This window comes from Carassius auratus, unplaced genomic scaffold (assembly GCF_003368295.1).
Source record: "Carassius auratus strain Wakin unplaced genomic scaffold, ASM336829v1 scaf_tig00216545, whole genome shotgun sequence".
NCBI lineage: Eukaryota > Metazoa > Chordata > Actinopteri > Cypriniformes > Cyprinidae > Carassius > Carassius auratus.
Window position 1 is genome coordinate 233,247 of NW_020528624.1, and position 20,509 is coordinate 253,755.

A 20,509-nucleotide genomic window follows, 5' to 3' on the forward strand; every position below is an offset into this window, starting at 1 on the left:
TTAGTGCTCTGCTGGGTTTTTACCCAGGAAAAGCAGGAGATATTTGAGGATGGTGAAGAAGCTGAAGCTGAGCCTTCTCAATTCTCCTGCCCTGCGTATGTAGAGCTGTTGGAGATTATTGAGCGAAAATTACCTTTTGACCATAGCCCTCCAGCTCAGGTGAGCATTTCATTTGTGACTGATCTCCATACAGAAATTAAAAAGAAATGAAAGATGCCGTTTTCTTCCCGCATCCAGCAGTTTCGGCATGAAAGAAATCTGCCGACATTGAGGTGATGCGCAAAATCGGCTAGGAGGGAATGCCCCCTGTAGAAAGAGCTAAAAAGTTTATAAATAATTTTTATCTGTGAAAATTCTTTCTTTCTGCAGGGGAAACATCCTCTCTTAATCTCCCTCCTTGCCATCTAAGCCCCTTCAGAAAATCATCTCGCTTAAATGGCAAGGCATACGCAGTAGCAGGTCAGGCTGTGGCTTTATTACACACAATGCTGGTGCTTCAAGCATATCAGATTGATCTGCTAAGAGACGTGGATAGAGGCAGGGGCCTTTTTCTGATCAGGTAGCTGAGCTGCGCCGCACCACGGATCTCTCTCCGTGCTACCAAGTAGGCCGCCTCTGCCATGGGCAGGACTATGGCGGCCATAGTGGCAAGGGAGAGACATCTGTGGATGAACAGACATCGGGAGGAAAGAAAATGCTTTCTGATCGATGGTCAGGTTTCGCCTTCTGAATTTTTCAGTATTTCCGTTGAGACGGCAATTTGAGAACTTCAGGGAGACGGAGGCGCTCTGCTGTTTTCAGATCCTTCATACCACGAAGGTCCAGGTCTGAGCCCAAACAACATAGGGGTCCTGGTCTGTCTAGATCTGAGGATCAAAGATGGGCACAGAAGGCTAGTGTCACAATTCGCGCTCCTCCCCCACCTGCGGGCAGGGGTTAGAGGAATCGTGGGTCACGAGGAGGTAAGCAGAATCTAAGCGGTATGATCTAGACGAGGCAGCGTTCTCGTCCGAATCTGAGTGATACCGAGGTATCTACTCGTTCCCTTTGGGGATTTTTAACCCTCTGGAGTCTAAGAGGTTATCAGGAGAAAATAGCCTCATAACGCGTATATGCATTAATCGACTTCAGATTGAGGTTAGGTGGAAACCTCTCGCATAACAGTCTGGACCTATGCTGGACCTATAATGTTTTTATGGTTCTATGTCCATAGCAACCACCTGACTGATGGTCCAGACTAAAAGGAGGTGCCCCTTGAGCGGGGCTCCGGCATAGGAGGGTGGGTGAGTAAATGTAACCCTCTCTGTATATACTTATGTGTATTTAATTGCTGGTGGTTAAGTGTAATAATAAACTCTGTGATTTTCCTTTGCAGTGCTCAGTTACAGTGTTTACTAAACCTTCGCCAGCAGCAGCCATCCGGCTTCATGTATCATGCATTCACTGTATTAGGCGGCTGAGATCACAGGTTTCTGAGGGAGCCTCCTTGATCATCAGGCCTGGCACAGCACTGCAGGGAATTTCATGGATGTCTGGCCAGGTCACCCCGAGGGGTCTCCTGGCCGCTTAGGGGTGCTGTCGCATCTACCGGGAAGTGGAGGTGGCAGTTACAGAAGTCTTCTTGTATATGCTGCTTCAGGTGATGCTCCCCTCGCCCGAGGTTTGTAAAATTGAGCTTGCCTCTCCATGAGATTCAGAACGTCTGCGATGCTTAGGAACCTTTAAGTACACACGCTAAGCTTTGTGTACTTAATCAAAGCCACATGGTGGTCAGTGTGCACATGAACACTTTGCGTACTTTCTTAAAATCCACAAGTGGTAAGTTTGCACGCAAGACTCTGCAAACTTTCTGAGATCTTGTACGATAAGGGTTACGTGCTCCGCTTTGTTCCCTTTCTTGAGATGATTAGACCTTGGTTCATTGAGCTCCATTCAGCCAGTGTGTATTTGTTTATACACCTCAAGCATTGCTTCCCTCAACATGAGGGGCTATTTGGGTGATTCTCGTGGTAATTTAGCAGCGCTCCCCTTTTTCCAAAAAAAGGGTCGCCTATGAGTGCGCTACTCTGAGCTCGGAGTTCTCCGTTTTTTTCCCAGAGCACTCCAGTATTGTTTCCATAGATCGAGTTGATGACTCTCAGTCATACTGTTTTGAGATGCAACATTCCATCTATGAGCTGCTCTATCGGAGTGCCACGGGAGCCCCTCCTTAGAACAGTATTTGAAAATCCATGCTATGGTAATTTTGCACGTGTAGTCTTTGCACACTTTCTGAAATCCACACTGTGGTAAGTTTGGACGCTAGTATTCTGCGTTCTTTCTAAAATCCTATATGGTGAGGGCTTTGCGCGGTTGCTTTGTGCCCTTTCTTGAGTTGGTAAAAGCCCTGTTCTTCTTGGGCGCGACTCCACCTATGTATCCTCGGATACCTATCTAAACAGGGTGTTGCTACTAGAGAACTGTTGAGACAGCTCTTTTAGCAAGCTTATGCGTAAGTTAGCGGTAGCGCCTGTGTGACAATTTCTTCAGATGAAGAAATTAATGACGTGCTCTCCCGGTGCTGATTTATAGTCACGCCGGTAGTGACGTCGGGGCTGTCGCCGGCCAACAAGTTTTCAATGTATGCTTCAGACACGGGTCACAACAAGGTTTTCCCCAAAGCGCCCCCTAGAGGACACAGTGTCTCGTTCCCTAAAAAGTAAGGGAAAGATGAGTTTAAGAGAATGGAAATATGGAATCCCAAGTTTACAGCAATACGTTAAATTGCATAGACATGATCAACCACCAATCACTTAATTAACCCTCGCTTTGAGTTCCTCAGTGAGGTTAAAATTATATTAGATACACCAGTAAAGGTCACAGTCTGGAGGTAAAGTTACTTGCATCTCCTGTGAAAAAGGAGTCCCGTTGAAAGGGCTATCCCGATGTCGCTGGTTGGCTGGAAGTTCAGTAGTCGCTGAAGTGACGTCTTGAGAAGCCCTGGTTGAGCGTTGGATGAAAATGCAGAGTTGTGTGGCTGGTTGAAGTTGAACTTGATGTTACAAACTTAACTCAGAACACAAAACTCTCAAACGGAAAAGAAAAGAAGTAAAGTTTGACGAGACTAGGTTGTGTTCCTTCTCATTGTGGCTAAGTAACAGCAGGCGTGCAGACTGAAGCACGCTGGAACCGCGCTCAAAGAACAGCTAACAGTGATGACTAAGAGCATGGCTAAAAGCTAAAGCTAGGTAGCAAAGCTACAAGCTAAAAGCTAAGAGCAGGCATGACTAGTAGCAGAAGCAAAGCTAACAACTAAAAGCAGGCATGACTAGTAGCAGAAGCAAAGCTAACAACTAAAAGCAGGATTTTATGGTGTCCTAAGTATTTAAACTGGCCTGTTGGCCACACCTCAAATGTTGTCTTGACCAATCAGATATTGTCTTGGCTCGGGGGTATCATAAATCATATGTTTATCTTACCAAGCATCTGGTCCGAATTTTCCCACTCTTGCAGGGTCTAATTTTGGACATGATTCCTATAACCAGGTTATGATATATTTGACAAATAAATGATTGTCTGAACCAATTCAAACAAACAGATTCGATTATATCGATACTAGACATGACTATGTATCCTATAGTTATCAAAAGACATACACAATAAGTGATTATAACATGATAGTCGAATGTGTGGGTTACATATAAATGAAAATGGAGTTAAGCGATGGAATGATATTCATTTAGAAGTCATTTTGGAGTTCATTTTCGTCTATATATATGTACAAAAGACAGTTTCTTTGTCATTCTCTGACATAGGGATGTTTTTTTGAAGACCAGAGGTTCAAAGCCCCTCCCCCCTTAGGAATTTCAGTCTGGTTCTGCTAGGTGGGGGGGAAGTCAATGGAAGTGTTTAACTAATGGGTTTCCATGTGATGTCCAGTTACGAACAACAAATTTGACAATCTTTTCTGCAAATTAAAATTGTCAATAATTGTTCTAGTGGTGTTAATGTTGAAAGCTGTTGTGTGAACAAGTTGATTGGTTGGTTATCTTCCTTGGGACTTGTGGCACAGAATGTTTTATGAATTCCTGAGGAATTCGGCTCATGTTCTGCTTTGATAGACTCTTTAATTTGTCTGGTTCGACTCATTTCTGTTACAACTGCATTCCTGTTTATGGCTCCAACACCATATTCAAATTTGCAGATGACACCACGGTTGATAGGTCTGATCAAGGATGGCGATGAGTCAGCCTACAGGGATGGGGTATAGCACCTGACTGTTTTGTGTGGCATCAACAATCTAGAACTACACACCCAGAGATCATTGTGGTCTTCAGGTGGACTAGGAGTCATGCGCACATACCCATCTACATCAATGGAGCTGTAGTGGTGCGTGTGTTGAGTTTCAAGTTCCTTGGCATCCACATCTCTGATGACCTCACCTGGTCCCAGGATCCTTATGGAATTCTACTGCTGTACCATTGAGAGCATAGTCTCATGCCTCTCACCCTACCCATGGACTTTTCACACTCCTTCCATCTGGCAGGCATTACAGGAGCCTTCCCTCTCACACTAGTAGGCTCAGGAAGAGCTTCTTCCCCAAGGCTGTGACACTTCTGAACGCCACACCACCAATCTAACTTGCACCTGCTCTCTTACTGCTGTAAGGGAAACAGGTCAATTTAGCTCAAAGGGAATCATTTAAGATTTTAAAGGGAATTTGAACAGAATCACTGTTTCACGGCTGGTCACGGAGACGCCCTGCGATTCAGTGAACTAGCTGTTTAACATCAAATCTGCGCTGGATACTAATATCCAAACTATAGTGAAACACTATCAATTAGCACAGTAACAAGATCGGCAGTTTAAGACATTAACTTGTAAGCACAAAACACAAGATACTTCTCTTTTCAATATGAATAAGGCTTTATTAGATAAATCTAAGACATATAAACTAATCTAACACATAAACGCACGCACACACACATTCACACAAGTTGTAGGAAGGTCGAAAGTTAAGGAAAGATGAGTTTAAGAGAATGGAAATATGGAATCCCAAGTTTACAGCAATACGTTAAATTGCATAGACATGAACAACCATCAATCACGTAATTAGCCCTTGCATTGAGTTCCTCAATGTGACTAAAATTATACTAGATACACCAGCACAACAAATATCTGGGGATACGTTGCCTTAGTTTCCTGTGAAAGGAACTCCCGTTGAAAGGGGTATCCCGGTGTCGCTGATTGGCTGGAAGTTCAGTAGTGAAGTGACGTCTTGGGAAGCCCGTGGTTGTTGGGCGTTGACTGAAAGTGCAGAGTCGTGTGCGCTGGTTGAAGTTGAACGGGCATCCGAGGTCAGGCGTCGGAGACTCGACGTTACAAAACTTAACTCAGAACACGAAACTCAAACGGAAAAGAAAAGAAATAAAGTTTGACGAGACTAGGTTGTGTTCCTTCTCATTGTGGCATAGAAGCAGTAGGCAGGCACGCTGGAACCGCGCTCAAAGAACAATGACGACTAACCGCATGGCTAGATGCTTATAGCTAAAGCTAGGTAGCAAAGCTACAAGCTAAAAGCTAAGAGCAGGCATGACTGATAGCACGAGCAAGGCTGGAACTAAAAGCAGACTAAAAGCCTGCATGACTGATAGCACAAGCAATGCTAGACTAAAAGCAGACATGGCTAATAGCAGCAGCTAGACTAGAACTAAAAGCAAAAATGTAATCGTATCCAAAGTATTTAAACTTTCTTGTTGGCCACCCCTCAAATGTTGCCTTGACCAATCAGATATGTTCTTGGGGTGGGTATCATAAATCATTTGTTTATCTTACCAAGCATGTGGTTCTTGCCTCACAGGGTCTAATTTTGGACACGATTCCTATAACATGATTATGATATATTTTACAAATAAATGATTGTCAGGACAATATCAAGCAAGAAAATGTGATTATTTCAATACTAGACATGACTATGTATCCTATAGTTATCAAAAGACATACACAATAAGTGATTATACATGATAGTCAAATGTGTGGGTTACACGTAAATGAATATGGAGTTAAGCAATGGAATGATTCATTCATAAGTCTTTTTTGAGTTCATTCTGGTCCATATATTATGTATAAAAAGGGTTTCTTTGCCATTCTCTGGCAAAGGACTTTTCTGTGAAGACAAAGGTTTAAAGCCCTTCCCCCTTAGGAATTTCAGTCTGGTTCTTCTGGGTGGGGGGAAGTCAATGCAAGTATTTAACTTGATCTCCTGGGTTTACATGTGATGTCCAGCGTTGCATTTCAATCACGAACAATAAATTTGACAATCTCTTCTTCGAATTAAAATTGTTAATAATTGTTCTATTGGTGTTAATGTTGAAAGCTGTTGTGTGAACAAGTTGGTTGGTTGGTTGTCTTGCTTGGTTCTTGTGGCACTAGAACTGATTTATGACTTCCTGAGGAATTCAGCTCATGTTTCAATGCACACAGCTCTGATAGACTCTTTGATTTGTCTGATTCGACTCATTTCTGCTACACTGCACTGGTCACAGTACTTTTACTTACATGTATTTGAACTACTCATACTTTTCACAGACTGCACACTGTTCTAGCTATTGCACTGTAAACTGTCTAAAGTTGTTACTGTTCAAAGCACAGTAAAATATAAATAATAAAATAAAATATAAAATATAAATATATATAAAAATATCATTGCACTACTGTTATTTTGCATAGAATACATTGTTTAACAATACTTTTGCCCACTCATCCAACTGTATTTATTACCACTGTTCTCACGTTGTTGCTGTTAATAATGTGTACCATATTTTCCGGACTATAAGTCGCACTTTTTTTCATAGTTTGGCTGGTCCTGCGACTTATAGTCAGGTGCGACTTATTTATCAAAATTAATTTGACATGAACCAGGTAAATTAACCAACAGAAAACATTACCGTCTACAGCCGCGAGAGGGCACTCTATGCTGCTCAGTGCTCATGTAGTCTACACTGAAGACGTGTAGACTACATGCCCTCCCGTGGCTGTAGATGGTAATGTTTTCTCTTGGTTCTTGGTTCTAAATAAATGCGACTTATAGTCCAGTGCAATTTATATATGTTTCTTTCCTCATCATGACGTATTTTTGGACTGAAGCGACTTATACTCAGGTGAGACTTATAGTCCGAAAAATACGGTATATGTAATCCTACATTGCTTTGTTCATAATGTACATACAATCCCTACATTGTATTTCTATTTATATTTTGTGTAAACTCCACTCAATACTGTACATAGCATCTCCACTGTACATTATGTAAACCATAGCTTCACTTACTCTGCAATTTTATGTATATACGCTATATTCTTGCACTTCTGGTTATATACTAACTGCATTTCATTAGCTCTGTACTTGCACTCTGCATAATGACAATAAAGTTGAATCTAATCTAATCTAATCTAAATGTAGAGGAGATAGAGCTTTTTCCGTGGCTGCCCCTAGATTATGGAATGAGTTTCCCCTCTCCTTAAAAACAACTCTTACTCTAGGGTCTTTTCATAGGATGTTAAAAACCTATTTATTTTCTTTGGATTTTAATAATGTGTTGTAATTTGTATGTATATCGATTGTATTTATTTGTTTTTTTAGTTGTTTTCTCTTTCATGTACAGCACTTTGGTGCTCATTGTGGTTTTTGAAAGTGCTCTAGAAAGAAAGTGAGTGTTTAGCATTAAAGTACCAATTCAGCTAAGTTGATTTATTATTATTATCTTTTTAAATTATGAGCTTTAATTAAATCAGCTGATCTATTTGCTTTTCCTTTTAGTGTCATACAGCAATTATGACCTTTTAGTTTTAATTTGACCTTATTTTAGTTAGTTGGACTAACACCATCTTCCCCAACGGTATAGAATTAGAGCAGTTCTAGCAACTGTTGTCCCCTTAATGTTCTGTAGAGGTTATTAGTAGCATAATTCCTGTCTTTTCTATTACCGTCCTAAAACCAATCCCTTGAGCAGACTAGAAACACTTCATAATGTCTCTGTTAATTTACCTTGAGGTGTTTGATGTGTTCCTGCTAGCATAGCTATCAGTCTCCCTAGGTTTTATTACCCTGCTGCATTCCTTTGAACAAGTGATAACTGCATAGTCATATCTCCTATCTTAAACTAAATAAGGACAGCCATTCCGTCTCCCTATGTCTCTTCCTGATTTTATGTCAGTTTTGTTTATTTGATACCTTCATAGTGACTTGTGAACCATCAGTGCTTTGATTAATAGTTTGACCACATGTACGTATAGCCTTTTCAGTGACCTGATATAAAATACCCACTAAGCATTGTCCGTAATCTCAAGTATATCTCTCTTTTATCTGTCTGTGTGCTGTAGTTGAGTAAAAAGCAGAAGTATGTGGAGCGAGTGGAGCGGTTGCAGCAGGCACTAGCACAAATACAGGTCGCATGTGAGAAACGTGAGCAGCTGGAACAACGTCTACGTACTCGCCTGGAGAGAGAACTGGAATCATTGCGAACACAACAGGTCAGTGTTTGAAAAATTTTCATTAGAATTTAGGGTTTACAGAACTAGAACTAAATGAAAAACTTTTCATTTCTTTTCATTTTATAGTTCTTTCCACAATCTATTTCCTAATCAGATTTATAGAAAATTGTGCCTTAATTTCCTAAAGCCCCCAGTGTGCAAAACAAAACTGACTGTAACCAGAGGAGAACTGAGTTGAATCAACACTGAAATAAATTGAGCTGAATAATGTCACTGTTGAGTTCACACTTACATATAATTGAGAAAATTTTAAGCATATTTGGTGTGCAGTCCTGAGGGAGGGCTCCAAGCTCAGAATATAGACTGAACCAAGAGAACCCAAATTCCTAGTATGGGATGAGAATAATTTAACAGTAAGGAGTTGGGTTGGAGGAGGGAGGCCAGAAAGTTGTCGTGGGCACGGTTTTTTATTTTAATTTTTTAATTTAATTTTTTTATGTTTCAAAATCAAGAACAATGGGCTACAAAAAATTATACAACCATCAACATAAAATGATAAACAATAATAACAAAAAATTAGGTTACCTGTTTGAACTTTTGGCTGGTTGTGGGTGATGTAAGTGAACTAAGCTATTTCCGCTACCTTCACACCTCTTACCGATCCTGTTTTCGATCTCCTTCATGTGCCTTTTTCAAGGCGCTCATTTGGAGAGAAATGAGGGAACCAATGAGGGAACATGGAAAAGCACAGGTTTCAACAGCTTTAATAACTTCACCAAGGCAGCTATCAAACACCAAACAGCCGAATGTCACCTCACAGTGGTGGTACATTTGAAGACCTCTGGTGAGTCCAGGGTGGATTTGCAGCTGGATGAACAGCGGAGATGAGAGAGAAGCCTGCACTATGAGAAAGTGAAGAAAAACCGGGATATACTGAAGTGCATCATTGATTGTGTCATCTTTTGGGACAGCAAGAGTTGTTTTTCAGGGGACATGACAAGGAGAAGGACACCATGAATCGAGGTAATTACTTGGAATTACTGTCTCTGCTATCAGAATTCAATGCTGACTTGTGACACAACCTCGCCATTGTCACCGTTTTTACGGAAACATCGGGAAATTTAAAAATGATCTCTGTCTCAAATTAATTATATTGCTGAGGTGCTAAATGATGCCATCAAAAAAAACAAAACAAAAAATCATCAACACCAATTTTGTCGCAGTTATGGTGGATGAGACCACCGATTTCGGTAACTCTGCACAGCTATCATTTGTACTCTGGTAAGTTACTAACATCGGAGTAAAAAAAAGATTTTTAAAGTTTGAGGATGTCACAGGAAAAAAAAAGAGCTCATTGTTGATCTGAAACCCCGTTATGGTTGAATCACAGGACCGGCTACCATTTGCCTTGCCTAGAACTCTTTATTGTCATATGTATCAGGCATAGGAGAGAAACTTGTTGTCTTGCCAGCTGTATGTTTGTTTCTCTGGGGCATTAATAGTAAAATTGAATCAGTAAGCAGGTGTTGATTGTTTGTGGGGTTGTGTTTTATAAGTGGTGCAATTTCCCATACTCTGCTTTATCCATATGGTTAGAAATAACTAACTTGATAGAGTTAATACCTCTCCTTCTAGTAACACATATGATGATGTGTATTACTAGCATAAACACAAGAACTCCTACCATAGTTAGAACTATCCAGTCTGACCGTGATAAGTTCCCTGGAATTTGTGTTAATTTCCTCTCAGACATTATTTTGCTATTCCATTTGCTACAACAATATGTCCCATTGCTTGAATTCCTTCCTCTTGAGCTGCTTTAATGCTCTTTTTGAGTATTTAAACCATTCCAAATGGTTCATAATTTATTTCATCCACTAAATCATTATTCCACCACTGTGGTTTTACCTGCCGCAATTGCACGTGGAACATTAATTCCACCTAAATGAAGAGGATAGATAATTTCAATGCAAAATGGATCAGGAGGAATTGCACACAACTTCCCTCCATATATCATATTTTCAGAGGTATCAAGTAATGAAGTACAAATACTTTGCTACCTTACTTAAGTAAAATTTGGGGTATCTATAATTTACTTGAGTAACCACAAACCACAAAGCCGACTTACTTTCTACTCCTTACATTTTAAAAATAGCTTCATCACTGCTATTTCATTTCGGCTTGTTTTCATTCCGGCTTGTCATCATTCAAATAAAAAAACCAAACAAACAAACAAAAAAAACCTATCCAGATAAATCGCGCCATCCGGATGAAGTGAATTTGATTGTGGTTGGATGAGAAGTATAAACATATACCATTCCGACACCTTATTGGTTTTGTACGCGATCAATCGCACCTGCACATGACATGACACAAATCACATCACACTCCAGCAAGGACATAGCCAGTTTTGGGTTCGTTTATCAAAAAATATATTTTTGAAAAGTAGGGTTGGGTATGGAATCGGTATCCGATCGCCTCAGAGTCAGTCCCCTTAAATTTCTTATGAAACCGGCATCAGACCGGTCTCCTCCCCGTCTTTTAGCGCGTTCTTCAATCCGCATCCAGCGTGACCTCTCCGAATAACGTGTATAATCAGTCCAAAGGAAGGGCGAGAAGTGATAGGCGGGTGGCGTCAGAGAACAGGAACCATAAAAGCATGAGTGGCGAAGCCGGTAATCAGCCTTGTGTCTTCAGCAAGCGCTCTGTGTGTGTGTCAGTCGCTATCTGTTTGTGAGTCTTATTTAGTGTCGTTTGTCCACAGATAAACTCCATTGTCAAAGCTTCAATCAAGAGAAGTTTTGGGCGAGAGCAGGCAGCGTTCAGGCTGTGTGTTTTCCCTGCCAAAAAATAAAATAAAAAAAAGGTAGGGACACACGCAGCTTGTGTGTTGTCTGCTTGAGAGTGAAGCGCGCAGTGTCAGCTCTCGAGGGAGTTGACGGCTGCGATGCGAGCCTTTGCTTCACTCTCAGAAGGCTCTCTTTGAGGAGAGAGCTTTCACTGGCATTTCTCGTGGTACAAGCCCCACTTTCGCCGAGGCGGTGCGGTGGTTGTGCTCGCCGGATTCGCTTTCGAATCTGCTGGAAGGAATGTAAGACGGGCAAGTCCCTATCTTCTTTCTTAGACACCAGATCCGGCGCCCACTCTCAGGGGATGAATGTCCACATTTGCAGTACTTTCTCCCCGATGAGAGGGCGCGACGCGCTGTCTTTCTCTGTCTTTCTCTGAGGAGATTGATGTGGAAAGGCATCGATGAGCTCACCAGTTGCACAAGCACCAGTCACACAAGCATATTATGACCTAATATTAACAGAAGCAGCATTAATGAAGAGTGGAGCTCGCGCAGTCAGCTCTCGGGGGGGGCTGATTGTGCTTTTCTTGCTGTTAAGCGCTCCGCTCTCGCCGGCGGCGACCGTGAAAGCGGGAATCACACATGATCTGGCGAACGGGTTGTAGACGGCTCGTCCTATCTCCACCCGTGTTATCTAGATCTAGAGCTCGTTCTCGAGGCTTGGAAACCAGCGCTCGATTTCTTCGCCCTCTGAGACAGCTCGCTGCAGCATCCATCTTTCTCTGAGGAGATTGATGTTATTTGTGTGACTGAGTAGCATAACATAATATATATATATATATATATATATATATATATATATATATATATATATATATATATATATATATATATATATAAAAGCCATACGCGCTGCCGAGGCAATGTGTCTATTACATTGTTTCATTTTTATGAGAGTTTTTTTCTACACCAGACCGTGTTGACAAGTCTGGTTGCTGACTACATTTAATTCTAAGGAATAAAATGACATTTATCTGACTATGTGAAGTTAGATTTACAGGGGCTCTAGGGATGTAATTTTTTTGTGTGAGAACACATGTGTACCGCTCTTCCTCTGAGGAGGTTGAGGCGGTCAGGGGCTGCTGGGCGGAGCAGTCCCAACTGTGTTCCAGCCCCTCGCGCCGGGGGTGTCACTTTTGTACTCCACAGACGCTAGAGTCAAAGTGGCGCTCCCAGGCCGAAGGCTTCTAATGGAAAGCAGTTCTATGGACCTTTTTTTTTGCTGAATAGCCTTCATCATAACGTCCTGACGCCTAGGCCTAGGACGTTTTGAGGGCCAGCTCCCTCTGGGGAAGAGTGGTGTACACCGCATTACACAGTGCCCGTCTCTCCTCAGTGCCCTCAGGAGATCGTTCTGCCAACCCTGCCGGTGTTCCAGGGCGCAGCGATCTCCGGAGAGTGCTTCTCTCATTTACCACCCGGAAACGTAGCGGTGCTGAGAGGCTTGCTACCTCTACGGAGGTCTCTAGAGCAGCTAGTATGGTCGTCCCCTGCCAGTCCATCGCTTCAGGGCACCGAGCTAGTGGCTCTAGGCGCACCAGAAGCCAGTCTCGCGAGACTGGTTCCCTTAGGAGGTCACATGGCAGTGTGGGAGCCCCTGTCAAGTGTACTTCACATGGTCCTGCCCCGAGCAGGCTCTGGTCTAGTCTTCCTAGCAGACGATATGGGCCTGAGGACCATCGTTTTTAGGAGACTTCAGCTACGAGAGTCCTGATGTTGCAGCTCAGGACCTCAGAGGGCAGGCCCCTCTGGGGAAGAGCGGTGTACACCACATTACACGGTGCCCATCTCTCCTTAGTGCCCTCAGAAGATCGATCTGCCAACCCAGCTGGTGTTCCATGGTGCAACGATCTCCAGCGAGCGCTTCTCTCAGTTACCGCCCCGGAAACGTAGCGGTGCTAAGAGGCTCGCGACCTCCTGGGAGGTTTCCAGAGCAGCTAGTTCGGCCATCTCCTGCTGGTGCGCCGCTTCAGGGCACTGAGCTAAATGCTCTGATGCCAGCAGAGATCAGTCTTGAGAGGCTGATTCCCTTAGTACATAGGTCTTCAACCCTGCTCCTGGGGACCCACTGTCCTGCAAAGTTTACTTGCAACCTGCTTCAGCACACCTGGCCTGTGACTTTACAAGTGATCCTGACCTTGATTATCTGGTTCAGGTGTGTTTGATTAGGGTTGGAGCTGATCTCTGCAGGACAGTGGGTCCCCAGGAGCTGGGTTGAAGACCTATGCCTTAGTAGACTATTTTGCAGCGTGAAACTACTGCCAAATGTGTCTCAGTGGGTCCTGCACACTGTAGTGAGAGGCCACAGAATCCAGTTCTGTTGGGCCCCAAGCAGACCATCGAGGTGGTCCCTCCTTGGGTTGCAGAGGCCGGGTCCTACAGCCGGTACTTCACTGTTCTGAGGAAGGATGAGGTGTTGTGTCCTTTTCTAGATCTGTGCTTTTTGAACCTCTCAGTCAGGGGACTGAAGTTTAGCACGCCTGCACAGGCCAAGTCCGAGGACTGGCGTGTCACGATCACGACCACGATGCAGGCACGTTTGTCACCTGCTCGGATCGAGTATGGCAAAATCACAGACAGTAACCTTTTGAAAGACAACAAGGAATCAGATCACCTTGTAAAAGAGAATAGACAACCTTAAGCAGCATTTAAATCTCTATAGAAAATAATACTCGCATGTGTGTCTATTTGTGACTGCGAAAGACGAGCGTGCATGTGTCAGTCTTTTGGAGCTTGGCGTGTTCTCTCGTGTCTTTCGGGGTGAGCAGATTCGCGCTAAGTTTTAAAGGTTCTTTGAATGTGGAGTTACCAAAGAAATGATTCAGAGTTTGTCTCCCTCTTGGAGGGAGAGGTGAATATCAGAATAAAACTTTTTCTTTTAAAGAAAAGAAAAATGGAGATGAGAGCTCCCTAAGGAGCCATGGGAACCAGAAATTCTCTCAGACTAAGTGCTCCGAGACTAAGTGCGTCAATCTTCTTTATGGAGCGACTTGGTTCACACCTCTGTTCACGCAAACAACCAATGAATGTCCAATGATCTGAAGCGGGAAAAAGTTCATTTGTCTCTGTGGAGACACCCACTCGAGTAAGTTATGGTGTTGTCAGAATTCAGCAGTTATATTCCAGCAAGGTGTGGTAATGGTAATTCCAGAATAATACACTTTACTGTAATTTCCTATGTATGAGTGGTTCAGTCAAAGCAAGACGGTTAAACAAATACCAAGACTGACAGGTAAAGGTTGGAGAAACATAAAGTTTAGAATTACACACATTTAAAGTTTGGTTAACACATGATAAAATTGCAGATATGGGAAGACATATAAGTACAAAAAGGAAATACATTAAATTCAAGAATTTACAAGAATTCCTAGTGAGCTGGGCCTTTTCTGTTTCTCCCAGTTGGGTCAAAATTTTTATGACCTGGTCAGAGGTAGGGTTACAAAATCATGACTCTATTTGAGAACATTAATTAGGAGAAACATTTCCAAGTTACAAATCAGAAAATCATATCCATCGCATAACAGGGCTAACCAGTTATGCAACGCACAAACCTATCAAATACATCTTAGTATTGAATACAAACTCTGAATGATGAGTGTAAAGAAACGTTTGTGTGTGTATGTGTGTGTGTGTGTGTGTGTGATAGGTTTGTAACCTCTCTGCAGCTGCTCAAACGTGACTGTGGAATGTCTGTTAACACTCTGGGGTGTCATAAACAATTTAATTCCAGCCATGACCAGGCCGGTCATTTAGCTTGCAGAGGGTTTGGTTTACATGCATGAGTTCAGAGGCAAAAAAGCTTTGTGTTTCATAAGGGATGTGCATTGTTTTAGAAACAACGAGCCATGATTCATTAATTCAGAACCAATTATTGAATGAACTGCTCATATGCTACAATTATACCCCACATGGAAAGAATGCCACAGCGTTTCGATTTTTCCTGTTTCCTTCATCCTTGTTTGATGTGATAGACATCTCTAGACGACCAGCCCATTGCATAATTTAGTCAATTGTTTCTCCTGGGTTGACTCCAAGTAATAAGGATTGTTGATATTTTGTGCTAAAACCATTCACAAGTTTGTCAGTAAAATGTAAAGTATCTCTATCTGGTTCTTTTTTGGCACAGCGAGCCCATCTTTCATAAGCATTCCATTTACACAGTGCATATTCATCTGGAGATTCATCATCTTTTTGCTTAATCAATGTTACTGATGTGAAAGGAATCTTACAGCTGTGGCCTAATTGTTAGAGAGCCGGACTAGTTACCAGAAGGTCGCCGGTACAAGTCTCTGTGCTGGCAGGAGTTGTAGGTGGGAGGGAGTTAATGAACAGTGCTCTCTTCAAACCTCAAAAATCATTGCTGAAGTGCCCTTGAGCAATGCACTGAACCCCAAGTTGCCCCCCAGGTGCTGGATCTATAGCTGCCCACTGCTCCGGGTGTGTGTTCACTTCTCACTGCTGTATGTGTGTATTTGGATGGGTTAAATGCAGTGCACCGATTCCGAGTATGGGTAACCATACTTGGCAAATGTCATAACTTTCACTTTACCGCTGTCCAGGACCTTTTGGATTTCTTTTTGTGTAACCCCTCTCTCCCGGGTCCTCTCTGACGCTCCTCGCACTTGCTCCGAGTGGGGCTCGAACCTGGGTCTTCGGCATGGGAGGCGGATGCACTAACAAGGAGGCTAATTGGCTACAGCCACTAGCGTCTGTCGCTAGTGCGTCTCTTGAGATCGAGGAGTGAGGTTTACCTGCACAGCACTACTCGCTGGACTCCGTTACACTTGCAAGTGTTCCCATTTGTCTCTTGGGATTTTAGCTTTCACAATGGTATGTCTCTTAGTGACATTTGATGTACTTCAACCAAGGAGTATAATTCTCGCCAAAACTCTGTGTTTGGATCTTGTCTTATCAGAGGAGGCAAAGCTGTGAGAATGGCTTGATGTTCTCCTAGTGTGAATGATCTTTCTTCCGTCATCATTTCAGACTGTAATTCTTTCTTTTAAACAGCAGGTGAAGAGAATTCTGGACTGACCTTATCAACTATGGTCATCTGTGACCGACCTTATCAATTGTGATCATCACCCCAATCAGAGACAGGTGCTGGTGTACATTGCAACATGTCTCTGGCTGAGCTGATTTGGATCTGGTTATTACTGGATCAGTCTGTGCAGATGTAATACATATTTTGTAGTCTCCACCTCCATGTGGCTTATTTTACTTTGTCGAATAAATTGGGTTGTATGGAGGATTACAGTCTTTGCTGAGTTTACTGGTGCTTGCAAATATTTTATATTTATAAATCTATTATATTTGTCCAATCTGGATCAAATGAATCATCAATGACTGTGTCACGGAATACAACCAGATAAACATGACTCTTTGCACTGGCTTCTATTGCCATAGAGAAGGAGCTGCTCTTTCAACTTAAGCAGGACGCACAACTGATCATTGGATGTTAACAGGAGATCATTGAATGTTTCATCATAAGGTATCAGAGGGAGGATCTCATTTACAAGCAATGGGTGAGCGTTATGTCTTACTGTTTAATAGAGATAGTTATTGTGGAATTTTATACAGCATTTTTTTAATGGTTGTATCTAGGGATGGGCAATATATAGAATATTAGTGATAATATCAGAATAATTTTGATGATGATGTAAAATTTGAAAATATCCCAACAACACATATCGTTACGATCTGGACATTAGCCAACTTTGCATTTGGCCAACTTTCCCTCCCACTTGAACCACCGTAAATTCAGGTAGGCTTTAACACAGTCCACATGGGTTACCTTTTTCATTCTTGGGAAATGAGAAATAGTACAACCCTTGCCCACTATTACAACAATTTGCCATTGCACACCTGCGAGGCAATTTTTTCCTTTTAAAATTTGTATTGATATTTAGCACTATTCAGCATGACATTTGTTTCTGTTTTTTTTTTTTTTAAATTGGCAATACTATACTATATGTATCCAGTATTTCTTAACACAAGAATAACACAACAAGTACTCAATTATTTATTTTTTTTCCGTGTAAATTTCACAGTGCATACATAACTATAGGCAGATAAAAGTGCCAGCAACCAAAAATAAGTTGCTGCAATTGAAAAGAAAAACTTGGGCGAAAAAGTCTGCCTTAACTTTCTGCTGATCCTGCTGATTCTGATTCAGATGCCATCAAGCAGTATCTCTGGTCGTAATTAGTCCTTCACTGACCAATCAGCGTTCATTAGCAGAATGCTAGCATGTTATGGGCAACAACAACTCAACCTGTAAGAAATTGAAAGAACATAAGTACTTGTTCATTCAACTTTTGACCTATAACCCATGTTGAACTTGCAAAAACTACAATCAGATCTGAGATTTCTCAATGGCAATCGGGTGAAAGGGACAAATTTAGCCGTCTAGCCCCATAGACTCCCATTCATTTTGCACTCATGGCGATCGCACCCCAGTGGTACTTTGGTAGTACTGCAACCAAAATTCGGTACAACAGGACTTCGGGAGTGGAAAGGCTCTCCGTGGACGGGCTCTGGCAGCCAGTCCTTGCTCTTTCATGAGATCTCGACTGTATTGTTTGTGTTTTTGGTTTTATAAATGCACTAACTCAATCACTGTTGTGTGAATAGAGAAGCATAGGCTATGGCAATGTGGAATTACTAATAGGAATGTAACTTTCATAATATTTTTCATTTGTTTTACCAGTTTCCATAATATAGACAGAGATAGTGTGTGTGTGTGTGTGTGTGTGTGTGTGTATATATATATATATATATATATATATATATATATATATATATATATATATATATATATATTAGTAGTGGGCATAGATTGATTTCTTTATCTAGAATTAATCTTGGAATTCATCTAGATTAATCTAGATTAAAATGGCTAATTTGAATTCTGCCGAAGGCATTCAGAATATGTGTGCTACCCAAATAAAATAATGACTAAAAGTAACGTTAAGTCTTTGGGAATGGGTTTCTTAAGACAGGTGGTGCATTGACCAGGGGATCATCTCCTGTTTCCAAAATGCATCACAAACTGCTTGAGAAAGCTGTAAACGAATTCCACATTGCACAAGGTGCAAAGTACCTTATGTCTGTTTTACACATAATCCATCTCCAGTGCGTATGTGTTGCGTATTTCAAAGCATCGTTTTGCTTATTTGAAAGCAACCTTAGCGTGATGTTGGGCTTTTAAGATAACAGCGTGATTGTTGTGAGAGCACGATTTCACACATCTGTAAGAAAAGTCACGTTAGACCTAGTTTCACAAGTCGCTTAAAATAAATTAATGCAGCAGTTTTGTATTACGGATTTCTGCTGTCAGCAGAGGGATAGCAACAGAAAGATGAATGTTGTAATTTCCCGTATTTTGGATGAGTAACCCAGGAAATTTCCCTTATTTTCAATGTTTAATGTTGACTTAAGCTATATAAATGAATATTCAGATGTTTTGTCCTCCGTGGTCACGCCTCCAAGCAGGAAAGCAGTGGAAAATGAATCCATTCATTTTTTTCCCCATGGCTATTATATGTTGCGCTGTTACACCCCACAATACAGTAATGGTTTACCATGGTTGAAATAGATTTTTAATTTAATCAAATTAAGACACACGGATGAGAGGAGGTACGTCTAAACACTGTCGCGTCATGTCGCATCATGCCGTATCCGGAGTAGACAACATCACTGGGTTCTATTGGGTTTTCTTGGATTGTGCCACTCGAGTCTGGTGTAAACATGGTGTGTGTTTTTTAATGGTTTTGTTACAACCCTGCTTGTTTTGAATGTTTTTATTAAATATTTTTTATAGACTGTGTAACAACAATGAGTTTTACAGAATAATTAACTCAAATGATATATGGGGAATTAGAATAATTAATCAGGAATATGATTAATTTATATCTCAGATGACAGTTACATTAAATTTGATTGATTATGAAAAATAGCTCAATTGCCTATACCAATAAATAATCACAGGGCATTGTAATTTACTCATTAATATGTCAATATTCCATTCTTCATATCAATTGTTGTGATAGCTCTTACTGTAAATTACTGCAAATCAAACAGCGGTTTGTCCAGCAAACCACTGTTGACCTATCAATTTTCAATAAAGTTATCACGCCTTATAATTCAAGGAAAAATATTCTCTGGCCATGAAAAATGATAAATTTAATTTCTAAATTTAGAGCTTGTAGCTATAGATCAGACATCTCAGTGACTCATAATGTGAGTGGGGTGGAGTCCAAGCCAATCGTCAGTATATGGGTTTTTAATAATTAAACTAGTAATACATCAAACTACAAATCACACAGAGTAAATATGCGTACGACAATACAAACAGTAAGCTTTATACAAGACATAACGGAATCCAAATAAAAGAGAGAGAGAGAGAGAGAGAGAGAGAAAATAGAATGAGATCACATAAGGAGCTCAGGTATGGAAATCATAGTCAGTAACTTTTGGAAACCAACAACGATCAGATCACAGCAACAATTTAAAGCAGCATTTAAATCTCCATAGAAAACTGATACTTGCAAAGTGTCCAATGTGCGTGAGCTGGACATCGGCGCGCTGGATCTTTTGAAACCGGCGTGCGCGTGCTGGAGACCGGCGCACGCTGGAGCACGTGGTCTTTTGTTCTGTCCTCGCGCGGTATTTGAAAGGTTCAACAAACAATGTTCCAGAATTCGTCTTCCTTGCGTGGAGAGGCGAATAGTTGAATAAACTTAGTAAAGAAAAGAAAAGAACGAAAGCTTCCAAAGGAGCCATTAAAATGGCTTTTTCTCTCAGCCCCTGTGCTGAGGGGGCTTGCGCTATGAGCGCGGCCTAAGGCCGTGCGGAAGTAACGTTGGTCGATGCAGGAGGGAAGGGAGTCAGCGGAAGAAGAGCGGAAGGACCTTGATTGGTCGATTCTTATAGCTTGAAATAGTTCACGCCTCTTTTTGCGTTAACAGCCAATGAACGTCCGCGATCTGAAGCGGAGGGAAAAGTTCCTTTGTCTATGTGGAGACAACCCCCCGATGATCTAGGGCCTGTCCGATTCCATCAGGGATATTTCTAGCAAGTTTGTAATTCAGATTACATACATTTTTCATTACTTTGCTCTAGATAAATGGGTCTGTCAGAGCATGACGATTAGAACAATACTAAACATAATATATATATGTGATCAAA

General features: G+C 41.6%; 1 protein-coding gene across 2 annotated transcripts in view; it reads left to right on the plus strand.

The window, feature by feature from the left end:
- Nucleotides 1-20,509, plus strand: part of amotl1 (angiomotin like 1) — a 263,071-nt gene that overhangs the window by 172,409 nt on the left and 70,153 nt on the right. For both annotated transcript variants that reach the window (XM_026263449.1, XM_026263450.1), the window contains exon 7: nt 8,359-8,508. In XM_026263449.1, coding sequence (XP_026119234.1) covers nt 8,359-8,508 — 150 coding nt within the window. The remainder of the gene's footprint in view (nt 1-8,358; nt 8,509-20,509) is intronic.